Here is a 26,044-nt window from a genome sequence, read left to right as displayed (position 1 = left end):
TCTGCCTCCTGCTTTGCTTGGGAATGGGCACTGGCCAGGGAAATGCCAACAATGACTGGGATGTGGAGAAAAACATCTCCTTAGGCATGCTGCGTGTGTGTGCACACTGTGCACACGCTCGCGCAAACACACACACACACACATACTTAATGGAGCTCTGAATTGCCCCAATGTCAAGTTAGCCGGTGCAACTTGTTATGTCCCGACCCAGCTGTGCCCATTGAGCAGCATTGCACCGGCCACACCCACCTAGTCCTGGCAATGCAGCTGTGACCACTCAGCCACACCTATTCAGTCATGCCCACCTGACCTCTGTGTCAGGGGTGGGTTTCGACCGGTTCGCACCGGTCCCTGCGATCCGGTTGGTCGCCGAACCCGGAAGTAAGTAACTTCCGGGAACGGCGAAGCCCCCCCCCCCCGCGCCCGCGCGCGCCCGCACACCCGCGCCCGCTCCTTACCTGGTTTTTTCGAATTTTGCGCTTTCCACGCATGCGCAGAACGCCTGCGCGATCCTCCAGGAGCAGCTGGAGCATCGCGCAGACGCTAGTACGCATGCACGCGCCACGTGCGTGCGCGTGCCACGTGCGTGCGCGAGGACACCGCCGGCCTCGTTCCAACCGATCCGGTTGGAACGGGGCGAGAAACCCACCCCTGCTCTGTGTCATCATAGCCTTAATGCAACTGGCCCTTTGAGGGCAACCATAATGTTGATGTGGCCCTCAATGAAACTGAATTTGACACCCCTGCCCTAGTTGATTTTTAAAAAATATATCTCAAATAAATCTGGTAGATTCACACACACACACACACACACACACACACAACCCCTTTTACAGTGGCTCTATAAATAATTATAAAGCTTCTCATCTATACTTGATATATTTGGTATATTACTATTTTATACCACAGTTTCTGAAATATAGAAATCTAATATCAATCAAGTCAACCCAATCAACCCAATACCTTTTAGCTATAACCCCCCCCCCCAAAAAAAAATAAGCTAATTTTTAAAGCCCTCCATTAATAGTCCATTATGGTAGGGTGGCCTAGAGGTAAAGACACTCACCTCTGACTCAGAAGGTTAAGAGTTCAATCCTAAGCAACAACAGATGTCTCTCTATTAGGGCGCAAAGAGAAAATATCTACTATGAACTTATGCTTAGGCTTCAGGAAGGGCATCTGGTCAGTAAACGCTCAGCTCCATTCAGTTGTCCCAATTTCTCCCGGATAAAAGGGATTACAGGATCGTAAAAAGTAAAAAAATGTATTAACTCACAGAAACTCCACTAACGGCTTCCAATCTCATAAACTTCAAAGCATTATCTCTAAGCAATGCATTTAGTTTCACCATTTCTGCCAACACTATCAGTTTCAAAATCCACTCTTCAATTGTCAATGCTCCTTTTTCTTTTCAATATTTGGGATAAATAATCCTTGCTCTTAGAGGAATAGGCAACTTTTAGAGAAAGAGGAAACTTTCAAGATAATTCTATGGCTGATTATATATATTCTTACATATATTTATTTATTAAGCACCCAGTGAACATACGTAAATGTCATACCATCATTTCAATAGTCATTGAAGCTTTCCTGTTGTTATTGTTATTGTTGTAATACCACCCTACTTGGAACTGCCTATATACTCAGACACTACCTTAACAGCTCTTAGGTCCTTGGTTAGAGCTTGAACTGTTACGTTTTTACCAGTCCCAGACTGGATTAAATTGAAGATGAAATCTATAATTAAAAACAGTAAAATTAAAAATAGCATTAACAGACAGGCATCTTATTCATAATGTTCTATCAGGTTTTCTTTTTCTGCAGCATTGATTCTAAGAGTTATGTACAAATTCTTTTAGATTTAGACATGTCAACATTTGTGTTTTGGATATTCTGCATTTAATTTTGAAAAAATTGAGGTAGAAATCTGTGATGCTATGTACATCACAGAATTTCTAGATTGGTATATTTTACAATATTCTTAGTATGCATGATGTATAGAAATTATAAAATCTTCACCACGTTACTACATTATGGTACTACACTATGTTATGGTAGCAGAGCATAACTGATCTTCTTCAGACTTAGCAAATAAGTAGGGTCAAGCTTGGTTAGTGCTTGAATGAAGATTACGAGGGAATATTGGGCCTATAAATAGGCTGGAAAATTTAAAAATACATCTTGGAAGGCGGTCATAACAAATCTCTGTGCTGTTATTAAAATAGTGGCAGTGGTAGTAATTGTTTTTTATTCCTTCCATTAAATCATGTTTGATTCTCCATTAAATCATGTTTGATTCCCTGCAGTTTTCATGGCAAGGATTTTTTTAGAAGTGGGTTGCCATTTACTTCTTCCTAAGGCTGAGAGACCCAGCTGATTCTGTGCTGAAGGAGGGACTAGAACTCACTTTTTTTCCAGTTTCTAACTGCAAAAAAGGCTCTAGTATCATTGTCAACACTTTACAAAAATAGGAGCAAAATTAATATGGCGTTTCCTGTAACCTAGAAAACAACTTTTAAATTCCATAGTTACATATTTCTTCTCTTTTTTCCAATTTGGTGCAACTTTTTTCCTTAGACTTCAAAGCTGGGGTGTCAAACTTGATTTTATTGAGGGTCGCATCAAGATTGTGCTTGACCTCCAAGGTCCAGACTGGGCATGGCCAGGATGGGGGTCGCCAGCTTAATGTCACTTGTGTCAGGTGCCCCTTGGATGGCCAAGTGCTCTGCGAGTGAAACGGGCTCCCAAGCTCCGTTTTTGGCTGCCACAGCCTCCTGCAACTCTCTGCCAGTGAAAACAGAGCTTGGGAGGGCTGCACACCTCCCTCCTGAGCTCCATTTGTGCTGACAGAAGTAAGTCAGGCTGGTCCTTCACTGTTCTTAGGGCAGCCCCGCGGGCCAGATCTACAGGCCGGATCTGGCCTCTGGGCCTTGAGTTTGACACCCCTAGTCTAAGCACATTAATAGCAACAAAGCAGAACCAACTACTCATTTGAAACGTAGCCTTCTCTAAATACACTTTTAGCTCTCTGCCCATTAGTTTTCAGGTGTGTTGGGAAGCTCAGTATCTTCCTGCTGTGGGTTTTGCGTTGCATTGATAACAAAGCAAAGGTAGATACAACTTATATAAATAATGGGCAGGAAATGAGATTGCCTTTTTCTGATTTTAAGTACGGTATATTTATTCTGTTTCATCACAAAAGATAAAGTACCAATCAGAAAAGCAAACAGACAAAAACACACATCCAGCCCTAACAGCAACAAAAAAGAAAAAAGATTGGCGTACACAAAAGGAAAAAAAGGTGCCTCAAATATTTTTTTTTTTTATGAGACGCCTTTGCTGCTCCTCCAGGTCTTTGAAAAAGTCTTGTGCCTTAGTACTTCCTTCCCCAATTAAAATCCAGCTAATAGGGGGGAGAGGAGATGGGCTAAAAGAAGAAGGGAGATCCATTTAGGCCTAGCTCAAGAACTCTCACATGGATAAACATGACATAAAAGATGGTGATAAGAAGTCTCAGATAGAATTGCCCGAGGTGTTCTAAAGTTACTTACTGGAAATATAGGAACATAGGTTGTGCCCCTGCTCGATCAGACTTCAAGCAGCAAGGTGTTCAACCCACTCCACCCGGAAGCACTCTAACCTTCCAGATGATGTTCCTCATAGTCAACCAAGCTGGTAGCCAGCACTACATCTCACAGTAATGACTTTTAAAGTTTATTTGGACGAGGGAGTAAAAAACAACCTTTTTATACGCCCTGATTTTGCCAGGATTCAATTTCATTGGATGAAATGTCTTAGACTTTTGTCTGATTAGAGCATCAAAGAGGAAAAAAAGTGGAACAGTCAGAATGCTGAAAAGGTATAAGAGCTCCTCATCTTCTTATTAGCAGCACCAAGAGGACCTTATGCTTATTCTACATACTCTGTGCAAACTTTATTGATATCTTGAATGAATACAGCTCTATTTTTCATTCAGAGATTATTTTATGTGAGATTTTTTTAAGGATAGCTTTGATGCCAAGGTGTAATATATCAAAAATGCACAACAGCTTGGTAAACCCAGCAGGGTGTGAGAGAATTAAAGGAAGTTGCATTCTCCTTTTACCTGTGATTGTATACCTGCAGAATCCAGCCATTCCAATGCAGAAACTACAAGACATTCAAAGAGCTATGGAGTTGCTCTCCGTCTGCCAGGGGCCAGCCAAGAATATTGATGAAGCAACAAAACGCAAATACCAGTTTTGGGACACACAGCCTGTACCCAAGCTTAGTAAGTTTATTGCTGGTGACCAGATTTAAACATCATTGGTTCTTTGTTTATTGAAGGAGGCTTGTATTTTAACAATTTACAGCTCACAAAAACTCACCTCAAATGCAAAACAGCTTTAGGATTAAGTTGAAAACAAGCTTTACCACCAAATCATTAACAGGAATATTGCCATTTGAAAAACTACTATGTAAATTTAACATAAAACTACTATAAGATTTTAAGCAGCAAAGAGTTGAATACTTTCATGCCAAATTTTCTAAGAATTTTTATTTATTTATTTAGTGTATAATACCTATAATTCCTTGACAATTTATGTCCTAAACCTCAATAAAAATTCTTTAGAAAAACATTATTGGTAAAATACAAAAGAATCAAAGAAATTGTTTTCAAGTGACAATAAGCATTTTAAATTTTATTTTTCAAGAATATGAAGCAGCTTTAATTTTATTATTAAGGTTTATAGTTATATTATATTAAGATATCTGTATTATTGCTGTTTGCAGGCTCTGCTTTGCTAGCCCATCACTTCCTTGTGAGTTCCAAATGCTTTACTGCAGAACTGTTCTTTAATATAAATAATAATTGCTTTTCATGTGGCATCTATAGTCCAGGAGACTGTATTGCATTTCAATTGCTTCTCTTTGTAAAAGCAGAAACACTCAGGAACATATTGTGGATTAGGAAATGACATCTGTGTACCAAATTGTTCCAGTTATATATAAGAAAGATAATGTAATTGGTTCGGAAATGTTTCCCCAAACTTCTGCAAGGCTTATATTTGTGTTACTATATTTTGAATTTCTTTTTAAAATGTTATCATTAATAAGTTTTGCAAGGTTTGATTTCTATGCTTTGTATTGTTCTTCTGATCTGAGAAAATAAGATCAGTTTTGAAATAGCAACGGAAAGAAAAAATGGATCTTTAAACTGTAATAGCTGCTCTGAGAATATGGGCATTGATTAATTATATATCATTAAAATTAGTTTCTAATTGCATATTGCAAAACTATCCAGTCAATTAAAGTTGGTTTTTTGAAAGCCTGCCATATAGTTATTTTATTATAAATCCCTCTGGTAGACAGTTGTGCATGAGATATGAAAGAGATTTTTAAATTAGCAGACCTCCAGTATGTTACTAAAAATAGTTCCTTTTTTAATTGGAAAAGTTAGATCTGCTGTTTGAGTCTGAATTCAATCTAAAATGATTCATCTTGAGAAGTTGTTTATTGCAGTCAAAGAAAAGAAGCAGCCGGTAGTAAACAGTTCCATAACATGTATTGAAATTCTGTAGAGATTGCTATTCCCTTGACAAAATTAATAATTATAATACAATTAAATCTCTAGGAAAAAATACAGTGACATTATTGATAATTTAGTTGACATAAAATGAAGTTGGCCGTAAACGTCTGTTTTTCTGAAAACAGAAAAAAATGATTTAAAAACTTACAAGCTTACTTCTTTTTCTCTAAGGTGAAGTTATAACATCGCATGGTGCTATTGAACCAGATAAGGATAACATACGTGTAGAGCCGTATTCTTTACCGCAGGGTTTTACTTGGGACACGTTGGATCTGAGCAATGCTGAAATTGTAAGTGGTCCTTGCAGTCTTTCAAATACAAACCCGGTTTCGTGTTTGTGTATTTGTGTGTGTATAATTGTGCATTCTGCCAGTGTCATGAAATTGCCAATGGACATGAACTGGACAGACACAGAAGTCCCATTTTGACCACATAGTTCTCCATCTTATTTTGGACCAGTTTGTTAGGATACCATTTGTTTTTCTGGGGAAGAAAATAGCAAAAAAAATACCTCTCTTCTCCCCCCCCTCCCCCCAATACTCAATTTTTAATTCCCAGGGGAAAATGCTGAGCTACAGAATTGAAGTGAGAGCAGAACAGCTGAGATGCAGAACAGAAGTGAGAACATTTAATCCTCTGGATTTACACTGAAAACTAATATACTGACTTTGCCCACTCTACGAATAGCTAAGGAATACCTTTAGTCACAGGATCTGACCGGACCTTATCAGCCTATGTTAAGAATGAGAACCAGTGAGGCATAATGGTGAAGGTCTTGGGCTAGGACTGGAAGGTCTGGATTCTACTCTCAGTCATGAAAGCATGGGTGAGTTCAAGTTAGTAATTCCCTCTAAGTAGCACAACCAACAATGGGCTGTGGAAAAAATAACTAAACCTCAGCTACATTGAAACCAAGTGGGTGGAACGATATAGATATTGTGCCTTATGTTTCAGGTGAAGCTAGGTATATGTCTTTATATGAAACAGGCCTCTTACGGTCAGAATTCCTATCCTCCTCATTGATGTGCATTGATGAGTTTGATTTGGCTAGCTCAACTGTTTCTCTTAAGATAAGTCAGGTGCTCAAATTCAGAGCAAAGTGAAAGCTGTTGGATTCAATAAATTGATCGTTTCCTTCCACTCCTTTTTTCCAGTTAAAGGAGTTGTACATGCTGCTAAATGAAAATTATGTTGAAGATGATGATAACATGTTTAGATTTGACTATTCACCGGAATTCCTTTTGTGGTGAGTCCTAGTTTCCATATATATCTACAGGCAACCCCAGGACGTTGCCAAGCTCCTCAGTTTTGATCAAATCCCATACCATATTTTTTGGAGTATAAGACGCACCAAGGTTTTGAAGAGGCATTTTTTTAAAAAAGTAGGTAGGTAAATAGAGGGGGGAGTGAGGGAGAGAGAGAGAAATATAGTAGGTAGGTAGGAAGAGAGAAAGTAGTTAGGTAGGTAGGTAGGTAGATAGGTAGGTAAAGGGAGAGAAAGAGAGAGAAATACAGTATGTAGGTAGGTAGGGAGAGAGAGAGTGTAGGTAGGTAGGTAGGTAGAGGGATAGAGAGAGAGAAATAGAAAGATAGAGAGATAGAGAGAATATGGTAGATAGGTAGGGAGAGAGAGTGAGTGTGTAGGTTGGTACGTAGGTAGATAGAGGGGGGAGAGAAATACAGTAGATTGGTAGGGAGAGTAGGTAGGTAGGTGTTTCCAGGTGTATTTATCCATGTGCTGGAGAAGGAAATCGCTGACAATCTGCATCACCTAAGACTTTGTTTCTGCTGGCACAGCACTTGATCAATGTAATTCTCATCAATCAGTTAAAGAGCTTTCCAAAACGAAAAAAAAAAGGTTTTTGCACTCTGCAAACCTCCCCAAATGGTTTTTCGTGAAAACGGGCCCGTTTTTTTAATTTAAAAAAGGCATGAATAGTCTTGGGGGGAGGGGCTTGCAGAATGTTCCTGGGGAGGTGGGGGGGCAAAAATGAGCAGAAAACCACCTGTTCTTTTGCAAAAATGAGCCCATTTTTGTCAAAAGAAATTGCATGCATAGCCTTATGGAGACTTATAGAGTGCTGCTGGGGATGGGTGGGCAAAAAATGGCCCGTTGTTTGGTCATTTCTGCCTTTGCCAGCTCTCAGGAGCTCTCTGAAAGCCTCCATAAGGGTATTCACAGCCATTTTGATGAAGGGGTCGGGGCTTCGGGAGGCAAAAAGTGCTGTATTCGATGTAAAAGACGCACCCAGATTTTCACCCTCTTTTTTGAGGAAAAAGGTGTGTCTCATATTTTGAAAAATACGGTAGATTGATCTCTGAGAATGCTGTGACAGTCATAAGTATAAGTATAATCTTCATTGTCATTGTACTTAAATGCAACAAAATTGGTTGAGAATCGATCTCAAGTCACTTATTTCAAAGTTATTAAAAGTTTGAATAGTTGATAAATGGATGGTTGTAAGCCGAGGACACCCAGTATTCTATAAAAGGTAAGACATAATTATTACTTTCATTACTTTTCTCTTTTAGGGCCCTTAGACCGCCTGGTTGGCTTCCGCAGTGGCACTGTGGCGTCAGGGTATCGTCCAATAGGAAACTGGTGGGGTTCATCAGTGCCATTCCGGCACACATTCGGATTTATGACAGGTAAGGCCTAATTGATTAGGAAGTTAGCTGGGCCTCTAAGGTTTTCTTAAAATCATTTGCATGGATTTTCCTTTATCAGAAAGGTTAGATATGGAATAAGCTTTAAGGGGAAACCTTGGTGAAGTATTGAAAATGTTTTAAATATCTCAAGCTCAAGTCCTTGTCCATTTACTCCAACAATTAGCAACTTTTTCTATGACATGCAACATCTGTAGAATTTATTGCCATTTAAAAACGTTGTCTTCCTCTTCTTTCTCTTTCTCATCTTTTAATCTTGGAGGCCGTCACTTGTTATCTATCTGTACTTTAAGCACTGTGGTACAACCACACTTACCGTATATACTCGAGTATAGGCCGACCCGAATATAAGCCGAGGCACCTAATTTTACCACAAAAAACTGGAAAAGTTATTGACTCGAGTATAAGCCTAGGGTGGGAAATGCAGCAGCTACCGATAAATTTCAAAAATAAAAATAGATACCAATAATGCCATTGCCCATTGAATAACATATACAGCCTGCCTGTGCCCATTAAATATACAGTAGCCATTGTAAAAATTTGCTCTGCATAACAAATTATTATCACACAATACCGGTGTATTCAATGAAATACTTCACTCACCTCATGATGCTGATGTCCCGCTGTGATGATGATGTCCCGCCTCCTATGACACACGGCACAGTGATTCCTATCATTGGATCACTGTACCAGAGGAGGTGGGACATCGCTATGTGGCTGCTTGCCATAACAAGGAGGAGGTGGGACATCGTTGCAGAGCGGCAGGAGGGGGAGGAAGGGGAATCGTAAGATAGCCCTGCATTACATTAGAATGTGAGGAGGGGGGATGGTGCGGTGCACGCTGCGCGGCAAACTGACACAGAGGGAGGGGAAACTCAGGGGCGCTGGGCCATTCACGAGCGTCACCCAGCGGCATGGCCCCACCCCTTTTTCTCCTCCATTTCAGGCAAATTTTTCACTGACTCGAGTATAAGCCGAGGCGGCTTTTTTCAGCTCAAAAAGTGGGCTGAAAAACTAGGCTTATACTTGAGTATATACAGTACATCTCTGTGCTTGCTTTACCCTACAAATGATGTTTATTGAGAATATTCAGAATTAATATTGCTATTTCAGCCTTTTTAAAAAAAATCAAAACTATTGGTGATTTCTCCCATTATTGCAGAGTTGGAATTAGAATGAAGATCATCATCGAAGTACTGCAGCAATACTTAAAAGAGAGAAAGCTCTCATCTAATTATATGCTGGAGCACATTGAAGAATGCTAAATAGATTCAACCTTATGTTTTCTCTTACACTGCCCTGCATATGTTTACACATGTGTACAACCAAAGCATACACTCCCCCACTTTCTTCTCCTTTGTCTTCTACTTATGCCCCAACATAAAATCCAAAACATGTTCTTACCCTTAACTAATTTTTAACATATTTGTGAAATTTGGATGTTGACCATTAATTTGGAGAAGAAAAGGTTATGTTCAAAGGAGCAAATGATGTTCAAGTAGCAGGAAGAGGCAGACATGCCTTTGCAGAAATCACAGATAAATATTGCATCTGTCAGAATCAGCAATTCAACCTGTGCTCATAATTTCTATAAGATATTCAAGCCCTGAGCAAGTAGAATTGATATTAGTATTGAATATTTAAATATCTAAATTAGTGGCTATATTTGGTTCCAAGCAGAAAATATCTCAAAGCAGAAAATAACTACCAGAACAACTTTTCCCTCCTTTATTTACTTCAATACAACCATTTGTGACTTCTTAAATATGAGAAAGGACAAATCAGAATCTTCTACATGTAAGGGATATGGTAGACAGTTTTACTTTATTTATTTATCTTAAGTACATAACACCCACAGGGAATACTACAGAGGGTTGCAGAAAAAACTTTAAAATTTACTCAAGAAGTTATCTCTGACCCAAAACATAAATGTATACCAATTCAGCAGCCCGGACTAAAATATTTCATTAAAAATCATAACATGCAGTGTGCATAGGCAATTCAAAAATGTACTACCTAGAATCCTTCATTTCCATAGAAATAGTTTACCTTGCTTTGCTCTTTTTTACAAAGTGTTATGTACATGCACCTCCTTGGGAAAGAGAATACTAAAAATGAGGGTTCCTAATATGGATTCAAAATACGTTTTGTTTATATAGCTAATCCCCAGGTTACGAATGTTCATTTAACACCCGTTTGCAGTTACGACATAAGTGTCCCCTAGGGTTTACAAGCAAGTTCCAAAATTACGAATGTTGCAGTACCATGACAGTTGTTCGCCCTTATGAACGACTACTGAGGTTGGCAACATTCATCCTATTCTCCCTGTCCCCACTCACATTCTCCACAACTGCTTCCCCCTCCCATCTGGCCAGACTCACTTACTTTACAAGATTTGTCTCATCTCTACCGCAGTTACTTTGTTTTTGAGGGAGAGGAGAATTGATGAAAGCTCCTGTTCCCTCTAAGGTGCGCGGCCGCGCGGCCGCGCACATGGAAAGAAATCCCCGCGCAGCAGTTTCTAACTGCCGCGCAGAGATTTCTACCAAAGCAAACGTGGGGAAGTCCTTTGCAGGCGGCTAGAACTGGCCACCCGCAAAGGACCTCCCCAGACATGTTTTGATGAGTCGCCAGTCCTCTTGCTTCTTCTCCTTCACCGGCAAAGCTCCCGCTGGCGCCTCCGCCCGTGGCAGTGGTGCCTCTCCCTCCACGCGGAGCACCTGAGCTGGCTCCCGCATTATCCCTCCCCCTTCCTCCTCTGCCGTGCTTTTGAGGCCGCGGGAGCTAGTAGGAAAGAGGTGGAGGTGGAGGTGGCGGCAGGGGTAACCCAGAGCCCAGCTGAGGTGCTCCGAGCGGAGGAGGAGGCATCACCGCCGCTGCCATGGGCGGGGGCGCCAGCGGGAGCTTTGCTGGTGAAGGAGAAGAAGCAAGAGGACTGGCGGCTTTGAAATGCAACCCCCTGGTCCCGCCGGCCACGGATTTGATTCGGCGTAAGTGGGGGCCGAACACATGCTGAGCCGACTTTGTGCAGTGAGGCGGAGTAATTCAACCCCCCCCCCCAAAGAACGTGTGTGTGTGTGTGTGAGAGAGAGAGAGAGAGAGAGAGAGTTGGATCAAAATTGGTGGCCAAAGGAGTGGAGGGAGGGAGGGAAGGAAGGGAGGGAGGGAGGAAGGAAGCCCTGCCGCCTGTGAAAAAAACTGAAGAGGGAGCAGTGAATGAATAAACCATAAAAGCAACAAACAGTTAATGCGTAAGTAAGCTGAGGAGGAAGTTCTCAACTAAGGAAGAAATATAAGAAAGAAATATAAAAAGCTCAATATGCCAAAACACTTATTTTAGTCTTCATTTAATTACTTGTATTGTAGTCTGATGTAACATCTTTTTAAAGTTAACGTTAGTTAGAAAAGATAGGGTACAAAACTTAAATAATAAAAAAATTGTACATTCATTTTGAAAAATAAATGCAATACTTGATTAATTTCATATCTTTATTTAAAATAGTTTTGGCATGGCATATTATTTTATTGACTCAGTTGGAAATGATGTGGATGTTGTATCTGATTCTGAGGTATATATATTCTTAAGTAACATAACATATAGCATATTGTCCAAACTTGCCAGACTATTTAATTGATCTTACTACTTTAAAGGGGGAGAGTTTCATGATAAATTATTTTATTACATTTATGTTGCATTTATATATTATATTTATTACATTTATATTCCACATTATATATTTTTATTGTTATTTTAGTGTTTATTGTCAATTTTGATAGATATTATATTGATATATCAATACTGATTTTAATTATACTAAATAACAATTACTGCTATTATTTATCAGCATTAAATATTTACAGTTTTTAATATTGAGTTAGTCATATTTTAGAATAATAGGATTATCTTTTAATAGGATAATTGGCAAGATCTAATTCAAATGTGATGGGTTGCATTCCAAAGGAATGTGAGAGGACAGGTTGCCTGCAAAATGCCAGGACCCAGGACCCTGTTGGTGCCATGTCTCTCTCTAGCTAGTCTAACAATCTAAAAGCTGAGCAGAGAGCCTTTTTTTTTTCAGGGTGAGCGGAAAAGTATAGTGTTTGAGTGGCACTTTTCATGTCTTGCATTCATTGGGCTGAAACCTCACTCGCAATTGGCGCTTGACGCTTGGAAGGTTGCGCAAATGTCCAGCAGACGCGACAGCAGTTCAAACTGTGGCTCTCTTAGGTGCTCAGGCATGAAACTGTGCAGCTCACACACTGTACTTTTCCGCTCACACTGAAAAAAAATTAGAGGGAACATTGCTCCTGGGTGCCATAATATCACGCAAATTCAGGCACCCGTCCTCATTTGCAGAGACTCGGTGCCTGAAGTCTCACGAGATCACAGACCCCAGAAACTTTTATTCTCAGCATGAAAAGTGTTTGCCGTTCCTGTCCTGTTCCCCCCCCCCAATTCCTTTCCTCCACCACCGTCACACTTCTAGCTGGGATGCCGACCTGACGGAGACGAAGCTTCACGGAGGGCTTCACTCCATTTTGAAATACCCTATAGATAGCTATGAGGCCTTTGAAAACAGAGAGATTTGTTCATTTGGAAACATCCTATAGAGGTCTATAAATCCTTTGAAAATGGAGGGATTTGCTTTATTTTGAAATGCCCCATATACGCTTATGAGGCCTTTCAAAACAGAATGAATCCCCCTGTTTTCAAAGGCCTCATATGTGCCTATGGAGCGTTTTAAAACAGAGGGATTTGCTCTGTTTGCAAAGGCCTCATAGTTATCGATGGGGTATTTCAAAAGGGAGCAAATCCCTCCATTTTCAAAACTGGGGGGGGGGAGTAGGAGACAGGTGCAGCAAACACTGTAGCCTAGAGCTTCTATCAACTTTTCTTTAAAGCGCAATAAACCGCAGCAGAGAGGAGACAGATCTTTGCAAAGTGAGTCTGGCATGGCAGAGTGGGGGAAGCATCAGGTATCTTAGGTCTTGGGGAACTGTCCATCACTAGCCCCCACCCCACCCCATGGCCTTCCCCATCCTAAATACCTCGTGCACTTAACGAATAGCGCATTCACCCATGCATTAAATTAGCGAATGCATGGGCGAAAGCACAGAGTGATCTCATTCAAGTTACAAGATTCACTCCCACAAATCCTTGAGGTATGAATGGAATGGACAGGCTCCATTACATTCGTAACTCGAGGATTACCGTACAGTCGGAAAACAAGTAACATTTAGAAATGCTCTTCACAGCTTGTAACTCTACTTGTTATATGCAAAGTACATGTTACTCCCAGAGTAAGAAAATTGGCAGCAATTTATTGAAATAATCTCTTCATTTTTTATTTTAAATCTTCTTTTAAAAGTTACAAAAATTTCATGCATTGAAATAGTAGGTTCTGGGAAATGAATCAACTTTATTTCTCATATACCTCACAAAAAGGTGTATAGAAGCTGTAATTATGAAAATAATTTATTCTTCCTATTTCAAAATGTGTTGCTAACTGAGGAGACTTGGTAGTTGAAATCGATGTATCTTAAAGTTGCTACTGTTGGAAAACACTGATGCAGAACCATAAGCAAGCCCATTTTCTTTTCACAAAGTCCCATTAGTAACTGATTGGAGAAAGTTGTAGAGCAAGGACCAGGTGGATTCCAATCTCCTTCTTGTGACTCCAGGAATATGGCGCTTCTGAAATTAACAGCAAACCCATTCATTGGCGCCATGACACTTTCCACCATCTTTAAAACATAGAACCGTGATGGCGAACCTATGGAACCATTTGTTTAGGGCATGCGAGGCGCTGCCCTGTCCGCTGGCCAGAGCACATGAGCGCGCTGGCCAGCTGACTTCAGCTTCTTTTGAGACCATCCTTCGCCCTTTGGAGGCTTCCTTGAAGCCTCCAGAGCGTGAAAAACTGGCCCTACGGGCAAACAGGAAGTTTAGAGACAGACTTCCAGTTTGGTCGTAGGGCCATTTTTCACCCTCTGGAGCCTTCAGGGACATGAAAAATGGACCTAGGACTTCCAGTTTATTTGTAGGGGCGATTTTTGCCCTCCGGAGCCTTTAGGGAAGCCTCCTGAAGGTTCCGTAGGTCGAAAATTGGCCCTATGGACAAACCGGAAGTCACCATTCCCAAACTTCCAGATTCCCCATAGGTCCATTTTTCATCTTCCAGAGCCTTCAGGGGCTTTCAGGAGGCTTCCCAGAAGGCTCTGGAGGGCAAAAACTGCCCCTACGAGCAAACCGGAAGTGACTTCTGGTTTGTCTCTAGACCTGTTTTTTGCCCTCCAGAGCCTTTAGGGAAGCCTCCTGAAGGCTCCAGAGTTTGAAAATCGGCCCTCCGGACAAACTAGAAGTCACCATTCCCAAACTTCCGAGTTCCCCGCAGGTCTACTTTAAATTAACACTTCTTGATTCAAAATTTTCCCCGCTTCTTCTGTAAGAAATGTTTTCTGTAAAATTGGGAAGAGTTGGTCAGTAGGGAAGGTAATATTAGTTGGGCAGTTTGTAGTCCCTCAAAAATTTAAGCAATTGATTATGTGTTTTCTTTAACAGTGATAAGAAAATGGTAGAAATTAACTTTCTGTGTGTCCATAAAAAACTACGATCAAAGCGAGTAGCACCGGTCCTGATCCGTGAAATAACTAGAAGAGTAAACTTGGAAGGAATTTTTCAGGCTGTTTACACTGCGGGAGTCGTCCTTCCCAAGCCTGTAGCAACTTGCAGGTAAGCGAAGATGTTGTTTTTTGAGAACTTACATAATTTTTGTTATAAGGTGAGTTTTGGCTACTCTTTTATAAGTTGAATGGTCAGGTTGGAAGGATCTTATGCATTAAGGAGGTATTTCACATTACAATACTGGCAGTGATGAAATGAGAGTTAGCCTTTCTGCCTTTCTAGAAAATGTATGAGCTCCAGTTGTGAAACTCATAGCTATTGTGCACAGTTTCCATTTTGCATGCCAGTATCACACGATGGAAATACAAAAAAGTGGAAGTTGAGGTATGGTTCCTTATCTCCTCACCTCATTTCCTTTGAATATTACAAAAACTTGTGGTTGGTTGATCTTTCATACCTAGATTCTGATTGCCTTACTTGCATTGTTTTAAGGATTTAATCCACTTAAAGTAAACAAAATCAAAAGCACAGCGAATAGTTGTGAAAATACTTTGCAGTCAATAAATGCACAGTCTGTAAATATAAATTATTTTGAGATTCCTAATGTGTTTCAATTTAAGAAGCCTAATAAAATTTATTTTTCCCCTTTATTTTATTGTAATGAATATAATGCAAATATCCACGTAGGTTACAATTTTTGCATCTATTCCATTTTCTAAGCAGAATGCTTTTTTTTTCCTTCTGTCTCCCTTTGGCTTACTAACTCACAAAAATAATAGTCTCAAGCTCTCTTGAATATACAGTTGTCCTCAATTTACAACCAAAATTGAACTCAATTTTTCTGTTTCTAAGTGAGACAATTGTTAAATGAGTTTTGCCCCATTTTGCAATATTTCTTGCCACAATTGTTAAGTGAATGGCTGCAGTTGGTTAAGTTAGTAACAGGGTTGTTAAGTGAATCTGACTTCCCCACTATTATTTTTTTTAAAAAGATTTTTATTAACAAACATGTAAAATACACACACACAAAAATTAGACGTACACCACATTTATACAGTACAATACGAACAGGAACTTCCTATTCTTTATAATAGCAATCATCAATCGATACCGCTCACCTTATATTATTTCCCCTTCTATTGTATTTCATTTGGATTTCACCATTCTTAACCCTCTTATTTTACTCATAACTATTATTTTTTGAGTTTTGTTATATTCCTTCATTGATTTTTGTTTCTTTCCTCCATCCACCTATACCATTTATCCCATATCTGGTAGAATTCTGATTCTTCTTTTCCCTGGATTTCTTTAGTTAGTTTGTCCGTTTTAGCACAATCCATAGCCTTTCTTATTATTTCATCTTCGCTTGGAATTAATTTGGTTTTCCATTTCTGGGCAAAGGCAATCCTTGCCACCGTAATTATATGTAGTATTAAATACTGGATTTCTTTTTTGTATTTCGCAGACATAATTCCTAATAAAAAAAACCTTCAGGTTTCCATTCTATTTTAACCCCTGTTATTGCCTCCAGCCAATTTTTGATCCTTTTCCCAAAAAATTTAGCCTCCTCACGGGTCCACCATAAATGGTAATATGTTCCGTGTATTGATTCACATTTCCATTAACTTGGCTTGTCAGAAGTGTTTGCATGACCCCGAGACATGGTTTTAAATGAGTCAGTTGCCAAGTGTCCAAATTTTGATCACATGATCGTGGGCATGGCTGCAACAATAATAAGTCTGAAAAGCAGTCATAGATCACTTTTCAGTGCTGTTATAACTTTGAATGGTCACTAAAAGGTTGTAAATCAAGGACTATCTAGGTGGCCTTTATAATCCATCTCAGACTGGCCACGTGATAGTAGATTATCAACATGTTGGGAACATGACACCTCATTGCCTGAAGTCAATTTGCCAGGAAGACGTTGACATTAAAAATAAAAAAATATGCTAATTGGATATCAGATATAAACATTTTGAAATTAAGCATCAAAGGTGTAAAAAACCTAGAAATACTTCAGGACAGTGAAATCATCATCTTTGTAGCCAAACTTTCAGTAACAAACTAATGACACATGCATTTTCTTCTATGGTTTTTCTAAAAAGTGTTCTTTCAGGGGTTAATCATTATAGGGAAACAGTATAGACTATGCAGAGAAATTACTGAGGCAGTCTAACATGCTAACATAATGTCAATTTTTATTCTGCATGGTTTCCTTCAAATGCACAGGAATTAAAAGTCCCCGTTGATGAATTCTGATAGTCGTAGTTCTGAAGTCCACAGTATTGGTGAAGATTGGATTGGTTTGAAGCAGTGTTCCTTAGGTTCAGCAACTTTTTGATATATGGGGTTCAACTCCCAGAATTCCTCAGCCAGAATGCATGGCTGAAATATTGTGAAATATTGATCTTAAGCATGTATAGAAATAATTGAATTATTTGCTATACCTTGATTTTATTGACTGTCGTTCTTTTAAAATGTTATTCTACAGAAATGCAGGATGAATTGTGCATTCAGGTTATTCTATTCCAACTAAGCCTTCACCTACTTTAGAGTATATATTTAGGGGCAAGTTCATTTGGCAATATTTTGTGTAAGTTGTACGTATGGCTTTATTAAAATTGCAACATGCCATGTTACTGCAGCAAAAGATATAAATATTTTTGAATAGTTGCCTTCAAAATCATACTTGGAAAAAATAGATTTGTTTTTTGCATATTTCATTTCTTCATTTCTACAAAAAAGGCATCAAGAAGATATAAAAGCATATAGTAATGAGGATTTTTAATTGATTTTGTTTTTGTTGTTTTCTTTAAATTTCGGTGGAATGTGATAAACATTTCCAGCATATATTTAACAGTAGGATCTTAGCAAAAATATTCCAAAAAATTAAGAGACATATCAGTGAACTAGCACAAATCTGAAAAATACATTTAAATAAATTTCATTTTGTGCCTTTGGCATTCCTAAATATTTGGAGAGAGACTTTACTACCATATGAATAAGGAATATTCCCTTTTATCACCACAAAAATCCATGAATTTCATTTTGTGCCTTTGGCATTCCTAAATATTTGGAGAGAGACTTTACTACCATATGAATAAGGAATATTCCCTTTTATCACCACAAAAATCCATGAATCACTGGAAGATATCACTGCCATTTGTCTGAAATGACATAGGGTCTCCAGCTTGATCAGGAAGTTGGACTAGGTCCTCCAAGGTCTTTTCCAATTTTATTATTCTGTTATGAAAGGGCTCAGGTTGCATTTCTTGCATTTCCAAGAAAGTTTGGGGAAAATCCACCCACCCACCCACTTCATATTCTAAATTATTTGGCAATAACGAATGAGATTTTTGAATGGTTTGATTGCATATAAAAGAACTTCTATGTTTCTTTCAACAACAGTGGTACAAATGATTAATTATAATTACCCTATTCCAAGAATAAACCTTTACTATGTGTAAATCTACACTCTGATGGATCTTTTGTATATAGTTAAGAAAATGTCCCATAATGATAGTCCTCAATTTCTAATTAGTTGTTTAATTGCCATTTGGATTTTCAATAGTCTTGTGAAGAGTGCTTTTGACCATTGCAATGTGTTGTGCCTCTCCCATCTCTATGGTCACATGACTGTATTTCAGGCACTTGACTACCAACCCACATTTACAATTGGTTGTAGCTTCTTACCTGACACATTATTTGCAACATTTTTTGTCAATTTCTCAGACTTGTTTCCAGTTTTTGGCAAAAAAAAAACCCTACCCATTTAGGAGATCACATTTGCACTTATGACCATGTGATTTGCTTAATTGGAGTGAATCAGATCCCATTATGACATTATGACATTATGACTTGCAATTGAAATTTCTGGCTCAATTGCAGTCATAGGTTGAGGAGTACCTGGAAGTATTTTCTATGTGTAAGGACAGAGCTGAAATGCAATGATGATTGTACAGCTTTACCCATTCAGCGGCCCTCCAGTTGTTTTGGGATAGGAGCTTCCATAACAAGCAACGACTTTGAGAGATGATATCCATTGTTGGAAAACATCAAATTAGATGAAGCAGATGTGCAGCTGCATACTAAGCATTTATCTTAACAACTTCCTATTTCTGAGTAGACATAAATAAAATCACATTCTGAAATATGTTGAACTGAGTACCCTGGAAGATCTAAATTGGAAACACATAAACTATAGGAAATAATCTAAGCTAATTTTTCCAGATACTGGCATCGATCGCTGAACCCCAGAAAATTGGTAGAAGTGAAATTTTCTCACTTGAGCAGAAATATGACATTACAGAGAACAATGAAGCTCTACAGACTTCCTGATGTAAGCAATGCGTCCACCCAGAGGACCCTCATTCTCACATCAAAATAGCCTTCTGTCCCTGCCAAGGCAAGCTTTTCACATGGGGGAGGCGGTACTGTGTAAACGGGGAAAGGATACAATGGTTGTTGGGCGGAACCTCCAAAGAATAGACTGTCCTGGAAAGAGGAATTGCGTGTATAGGCACACCTGGCATCAGTATACATTTTTATAAAGGTGTGGATGGTTAGAGAAAAAGTACTATTTTATTGAATATATAATACTTTATGTCCTTGTTTGAATATACTAATTATTTTTTGAGCTCTTGAGGAGAAGGCACATTATAAGAGAAGTCACATTATAAAAATCTCTCTGATACCAATGGAAAGCACTTAGTACTAATGGTGAATTCGAAGGCAACAAAACATGATATAGTTGAATTCTTTTAGTTCAGATGAATTTCTTTGATAAACATGCAGGGAGGAGAGAGAGAGAGAGAGAGATTGTGTTATTTTATATATATATATATACACACACACATACACACACACACACACATAAATGGCTGTGTGTGGGTATTCCAGCATAGCTCTAGAACACCTCAACAATTTCAACCAAGCTTGGTACACAGATGGCTTACTCTCTGGAAACAAATACTGTGAGGGTAAGACATCCCTACCACCCTTCGGTGTGTGTGTTCTGGTATGATACAGCCTGTTGTGCCTTCAACTGGATTTTACTATACTGCCATAAAATGGCTTCTACTGTAACAATGCAGTGGAATTGCCCTGGTAATGGCTTCACAGTTCTCCTCAATGGGGCTCCCAAGGGGGAAAATCCAACATTAGAAATTACGTTTGGTCCGGACATTTCCCCCCTATAAATAAATGCCTGGGCAACACTGGGTTATCAGCTATATTTAATAATTGTTGAGAAGAATGATAGGAAGTGTGTGCAAAACATTTCTTTTGACCAGTTGAATATGTATACTAAGCTTCCAGAAATGCTGAGTGAGAAAAATTTGGAATTGTAGTCCCAATGCCTCTTGATTGTTGCCTCTGGCTGAATACTTTCCTGTTGATGACAGCCTATACGGGGTATTAGCTCTTTGAATTTCTGTCTTCTTTCATTATAATAAGGCCACAAAAACCTCAGGCTTGAGACCTATGGAACGAAAAGATATCAAAGCAGTGCAGGAGTTGGTTAACAATTACTTGAAGCAATTCAATCTTGCTCCTGTTATGGACGAAGAAGAAGTGGCTCACTGGTTCCTGCCTCAGGATCATATTATTGACACCTTTGTGGTAGAGGTGAGAGAGAGGCCCCTCCCAGCTTCCTTTTCCTACCGAAACTCCTTCCATCTAGAAACCTTTCCTCAGCTGTTTTCTTTCTAATGAGCTTTCTGTGCTTGAACTGAGGGCATAACCAGACGCTTAATTTTTCCCCTCTCTTGCAAATGTTCCTCAGGCTATTTTTATTGGGGGTGGGGGGTAGAATGGAAATTGGAGACTTCCAACTTCTTGTTGTAGACTGTTGTTTCTAGTTACACTTTCTTTTCTTTTCATTCTGATGCCCATAATCCCTTCACACTGGAATGGGAGAGTGCATAAAACAAATATTTGTCAATGAAGAAATAGAACATTGGTTGGAACATCCGAGGGCTACCCCAGGTTCAGAAAGATTTGAGTTAAAAGTGTTCAACTAAAACTACATGGACTCAGGTTCCTTGCTCTGCCTCACCATTTTACATTGAATTTATCACAGCCTGTAATTTTGCAGACCAATGGGGTGAATTAAGAGTTATAATATTGTAGAGTCCTTTGTTTGAATTCCTTCATGTTTTTTTTTCTTTTCCAGAATTCAAATGGTGTTTTAACTGACTTTCTGAGTTTCTATACATTACCTTCAACAGTCATGCACCACCCTGCTCATAAAAGCCTCAAGGCAGCCTATTCCTTCTATAATGTTCACACGGAAACCCCTCTCTTGGATCTAATGAATGATGCACTCATTATAGCAAAGATGGTAGGTAATGCAATAGTTCCTTTATTTTCATTTGTTTTTTTTTTTTTATAGAAGAGTGAAGTTGGCTTAAAGCCTCACTAATTTACTTGCTTCAGCAAGAGCAGTACAACCTCTAAGCAGGTTATGATGATGTTTTCTCTGCCCCTTGGGACTTTTTGTTTCAGCCTAGTTCTCCATAGGAAAGTATTAAGCGGCGCAACCTCTGTGCTTATTCAAAACCCCTGTGCTTGCCTTACAGCCCCAGATGACTTTGGGGTTGCATGTGGCTTTTCCAAATCAAAGCTTTATATCTGGGCTACTTCGGTTACAAGAAATGAAAAGTCATAGTCAGATATGACTTCTATGATCTACTGTAGGAATGTAGCAGAAGAAAAAGGTTTGTCTGTGTTGTGTATGTATTGTGATATTACACAAGGTTACTAATGCTTTTAAGATTTTCAGGTTCTAAGTTGTAAACGTACAGAGTCCTGTGTTGGTTTGGTTGGCGTTTCTGAGCTTTAGTACGTATGCCGTTGCAATCTATATGTTCCTGGATTGTGTTGATGTTCAGTGTGTTGAGTAAACTCATTGCTAAAAAAATAAAACATTGCTGATTTATTGAGTCTGTTGTTTGGAAGATACAGTAGTATTAGTGTAGTGTTTGGAATGTTCTTGGTTTTTGATTGTAGTTAACATTACTCATACAGCTGCTTCAGCTTCTTTTCCTTTGAAAATTACACCTTCTACAAACAGCACAAATCTCCAGCCAAAAAAAAGTATGTTCAATTGGCTGATTTCATTCCTTGCTATAAGGTGTGAGGGAAATATCTTTTCTTTTTTTCCAAAAGGCATCCTCAATTCATTTTTCGTAGGTTAGAAGAATCAGCGCCACACTTAACAGAAATAGCAATAGCATTTAGACTTATATACCGCTTCACAGTGCTTTACAGCCCTCCCTAAGTGGTTTAGAGTCAGCATATTGCCCCCAACAATCTGGGTCATTTTACCAATCTCGGAAGCACGGGAGGCTGAGTCAACCATGAACCTGGTGAGATTTGAACTGCCAAATTGCAGGCAGCTGGCAGTCAGCAGAAGTAGCCTGCAGTACTGCACTTTAACCGCTGTGCCATCACAGCTCTGATAGCCCCTAGATTTACATATACTGCTTTACATAAATGGTTTACAAAAGTTAGGATATTGCCCTCAACAATCTGATTCATCATTTTATCGACCTTGGAATGATGGAAGAATGGCTGAGTCAACCTTGAGCTGGTCAGGATTGAACCTCTGGCTATGGACAGAGTTAATCTACAATTCTGTATTTTAACACTGTAATTTGTGGTAAAAAATACCCACCCACTAGACTATTCAAAATCTTGTGTTCCATATGCAAACAGTTCAAAGTAAAATTGGGTATAATGTCCCTTCCAGTTTATCTTTTTATCCATATTAAGGTAGTATCTTATTGTAACTAAAATTGTAGGAGTAAGGATGCAGCTATGGTGTGTTCAAAGCAATTTGTAGTGTAATTAATTGTAGAAATACATGTCATGTCATACAGAATGCTTGATAGATTGCAGAGTTTCTTTTCTAAATAAAATCTTTTACCAACCCTTATGTAAACCCAATTAGAAAATCAATGTGTAACATATTTATGTTGCCAGAAAGGATTCGATGTGTTTAATGCACTGGACTTGATGGAAAACAAAACATTCCTGGAAAAACTGAAATTTGGTATTGGTGATGGAAATCTGCAGTATTATTTGTATAACTGGAGATGCCCTGGCATGGATTCTGAAAAGGTAACCTATTTACACCAGATATTTGATTGTCCTTCCTATGCTTCTGGAGATAACAATAGTAATCAATACTTCCAGAAGATATAGTAGTCAAAAAGGCTGACATACAGTAATGTCCAGATTCTCTATATCTTCATTTATGTAATGATATTAAATATACTGAGTAGCTCCTCCAATAGCAGTGTTTGCGTGTGCCTTCCTTCCTTCCTTCTATATTTGGGGTTTCCCACACAGTACCTGTGGATAATAATGTACCCTGTTTCCCTGAAAATAAGACCTCCCCAGATAATAAGTCCAGTCGTGCTTTTGAGTGCATGCAATAAAATATGCCCACGCTACAAAATATTGCAACACAGCAGCAGCCATGAGGTAACCATGCTCACCGCCTCCTGCACCTCAAAAATAATAAGACCTATCCAAAAATAAGGCCAAGTGCTTATTTTAGGGATCAAAAGAAAATAAGACCCTGTCTTATTTTTGGGGAAACGGGTATTAGTAAAGTCTTATCTTGATAGACTTTGCATCATTGGAAAATTAGCACCTTGCAAAACCCGACCTTCATTTTCAAAAATGCTTCTGGCCTCCTAGGCATGGAATGGAACAACTTGCCAATTCAGCAAATACGAAAGTAAATTAATTTTAATGGAACCACGGCTGATAAAAATAAATCAATCCAGAAATATAAGAGTTACAATAATTTTGACGAAAAAGTGGTCATTAAGAATAAAAGTAACTGAATGAACCAATCAATACAGCATTGAATTGTCTTGCAGCGGGTTGTGAGTAGCAAGTTGGCCACAGATGTTGGCTGCAACAAGTTGTCCTGTTTCCCCATCCCCATTAGGCATAGATGCACTGTACATATCTCCCCCAAAATTCCCCACCTGGAGTTGGAAGTGAGAATTGGAAGGCAGACAGAAAATGTGGTGGAGTATTTTATAATTTCTCATAATAGCCACCATTTGGCTGACAGGATTCATCTCGCTGTGGCAATACTTCTTTGTGAGAATCCTTATAGTGCGCCCAAGCGCTACACCATAAGCATAAAGGACTTTGGTTTTATCTGCAGTAACATTCTTGTTATCATTTTTCTAGGTTGGTCTTGTATTACAATAAGGTGAAAGGACACTTATATTTATAATTCTTGGAAGTCATCATCTGGGCTCTTGGATACTCTTGGATCCGTACAGTTCAAGAGGCGCCAAAGCACAATGCCTGATGAACTTAAATCAATCATTCAAACCCTGGGGGAGGGAGGGCTACAAGAAGTGAAGGTTTCTGAGCTCAGCTAGCCCTTCAACTCTGAATAGGAACAAAAATGCTTATAAACCTTTTACTGTTTGTCAATGAAAAAGAAATAAAGCACATTTGTTTAATTTTAAATGCTTAGCTCGCATCTTGATGCAAAGGGTACTTTTCTGTTTCCCTGCATAAAAATAAAAAAGACTTTTTGTACAACAATGAAGTTGCAGTGGTGGAATAGAGTACAAATACTTTACTGTAATGTGACTGAACTGCTGCATTTCTATTTATTAAGTGGTAGTGTATGTTTATCAATGTAACGAAATGAAGGAGCCAATTTTAAGTATTTCTGCTTATTTTCATGACATGGATGTCATCATCGTCAAGAGCTTTGGGAATATGACTGGTAGGAAAACATGCAGATTTGGGAAATCTTTTGTAATGTGGAATGGAACAGACATATGCTCATTGGAGTAGTAAGTGTTGCTCCATAAATGATGCTGCCAAATCAGTAAAAATACAAATTTGTAATTTGATCTTCAACAGACCAGTGACTTGATTATAGTACAGCACTGCTGAATGCACATGTTGATATCCTCCCTGAGATATGGTGTTCTTTTCATCTTACAGCTCCGAAAAAGAAATTTTTACAGTTTTTGATGGTACAGTAACAGCAGCCTGTACATGAAACTTAGAATATATTAGTACTGTTATTAAGATGTGTTAAGATGAATGTGTTTTAAGGCTTTTGCAGAATTGCACATATTCCTTTTGTCTACTCGTTTTTTTAAGAAAACATTTTAAACTTAAAAATATGTTTGTGTAAATAAGTAAATTTGTTGCTAGTAGTAGCAATATTATTCTGGTTTTGGGGGAAGATGTGGTTTCATAGTATACATTTGTATATGTTCTTGCAAATGATTTTTGTTGGCAGAAATATGTGCCAAAATGTCTTGGTTCATATCTTATGGTAAATCTTAATATGGTTTTGTTTGGCTTAGTGCGTCATGCGAATACAACCTACCATAATTTCTTTAACAAATGATAGCTTAGCAAAATGCATGAACCAGGTCAAGATATCTGTTTCCCTTTGGATTAATAGAGTTCAGTTTAGAAAATGGTAAGCCACTGCATATGCAACCTCATTTTCAACAACTGTTTATATATAGATTTGTCAAACTCTTTTCACACATCACAGTAAGCCATGCTTGTTGGGGAACTATAGTTAGTTTGTAGACAACAAAATATTCTTTTGGCCAATTTTGGAGGCAGGTTTGTTTCCTTTGTTTATTTTAAGCTTAGTTATTTGCCCTTCTCCAACTGGCATTTTCCCAATGCATCGGACTAACTTCTAGCATCTTCCCATCAATAAAAACAGTAGCCTCATTTGAACACAGTGCCAAGCCATAACGTCATTTGTTTGGTTTTGGCTGCTTGTGATATTTCAACCCCCACATGCTGTGGGAACTGGCTATCTAAATTTTTATATTTCTTGAATAATTGTTTTTCCACATTTCAAAATAGTATCTTGATCCCATCACATTTTTGAGAGATGGGTGGGGGAATTGTAGATGTTTAACAATGATCTGAACATCTTTTCAAAGTGGATTCATCAAGTACAAAGTTGCTGGAGAAAAAGTATTATCAAGATTTGATCCTAATTTGTTAGTAGCCTTGGTAGATAGTATAACAAGTTTAACCAAATACTGAAACGTATTTGTATATTTCCAAATGTGGAAATTTTCAAAGAGATTCCAATAGCCTAGCTTAGAGTGACCATGAGATCATGTGTTTTCGTCGCTCCTAAATCAAAAACTACTAAT

General features: G+C 38.7%; 1 protein-coding gene across 3 annotated transcripts in view; it reads left to right on the top strand.

Annotated features, from left to right (window-relative positions):
- NMT2 (N-myristoyltransferase 2) overlaps positions 1–26,044 on the top strand; it is a 42,859-nt gene that overhangs the window by 12,849 nt on the left and 3,966 nt on the right. The window contains exons 3-12 of one of the 3 annotated variants that reach the window (XM_087712642.1): positions 4,126–4,270; positions 5,741–5,859; positions 6,724–6,815; positions 8,102–8,218; positions 14,799–14,969; positions 19,092–19,200; positions 20,316–20,486; positions 21,034–21,201; positions 22,845–22,982; positions 24,075–24,440. In XM_087712642.1, coding sequence (XP_087568768.1) covers positions 4,126–4,270; positions 5,741–5,859; positions 6,724–6,815; positions 8,102–8,218; positions 14,799–14,969; positions 19,092–19,200; positions 20,316–20,486; positions 21,034–21,201; positions 22,845–22,982; positions 24,075–24,095 — 1,251 coding nt within the window. In that variant the 3' untranslated portion in view covers positions 24,096–24,440. Of the gene's footprint in view, positions 1–4,125; positions 4,271–5,740; positions 5,860–6,723; positions 6,816–8,101; positions 8,219–14,798; positions 14,970–19,091; positions 19,201–20,315; positions 20,487–21,033; positions 21,202–22,812; positions 22,983–24,074; positions 24,441–26,044 lie in introns of those variants that run through there. The other 2 variants (XM_087712645.1, XM_087712644.1) reach the window with 2 other exon arrangements.

This window comes from Thamnophis sirtalis, unplaced genomic scaffold (assembly GCF_051295495.1).
Source record: "Thamnophis sirtalis isolate CommonGarterSnake01/CBP01778 unplaced genomic scaffold, rThaSir2_p1.2 scaffold_4, whole genome shotgun sequence".
Taxonomy (NCBI): domain Eukaryota; kingdom Metazoa; phylum Chordata; class Lepidosauria; order Squamata; family Natricidae; genus Thamnophis; species Thamnophis sirtalis.
Note: the sequence above shows the minus strand (reverse complement) of the source record. Positions and strands in the feature narration are given on the sequence as shown.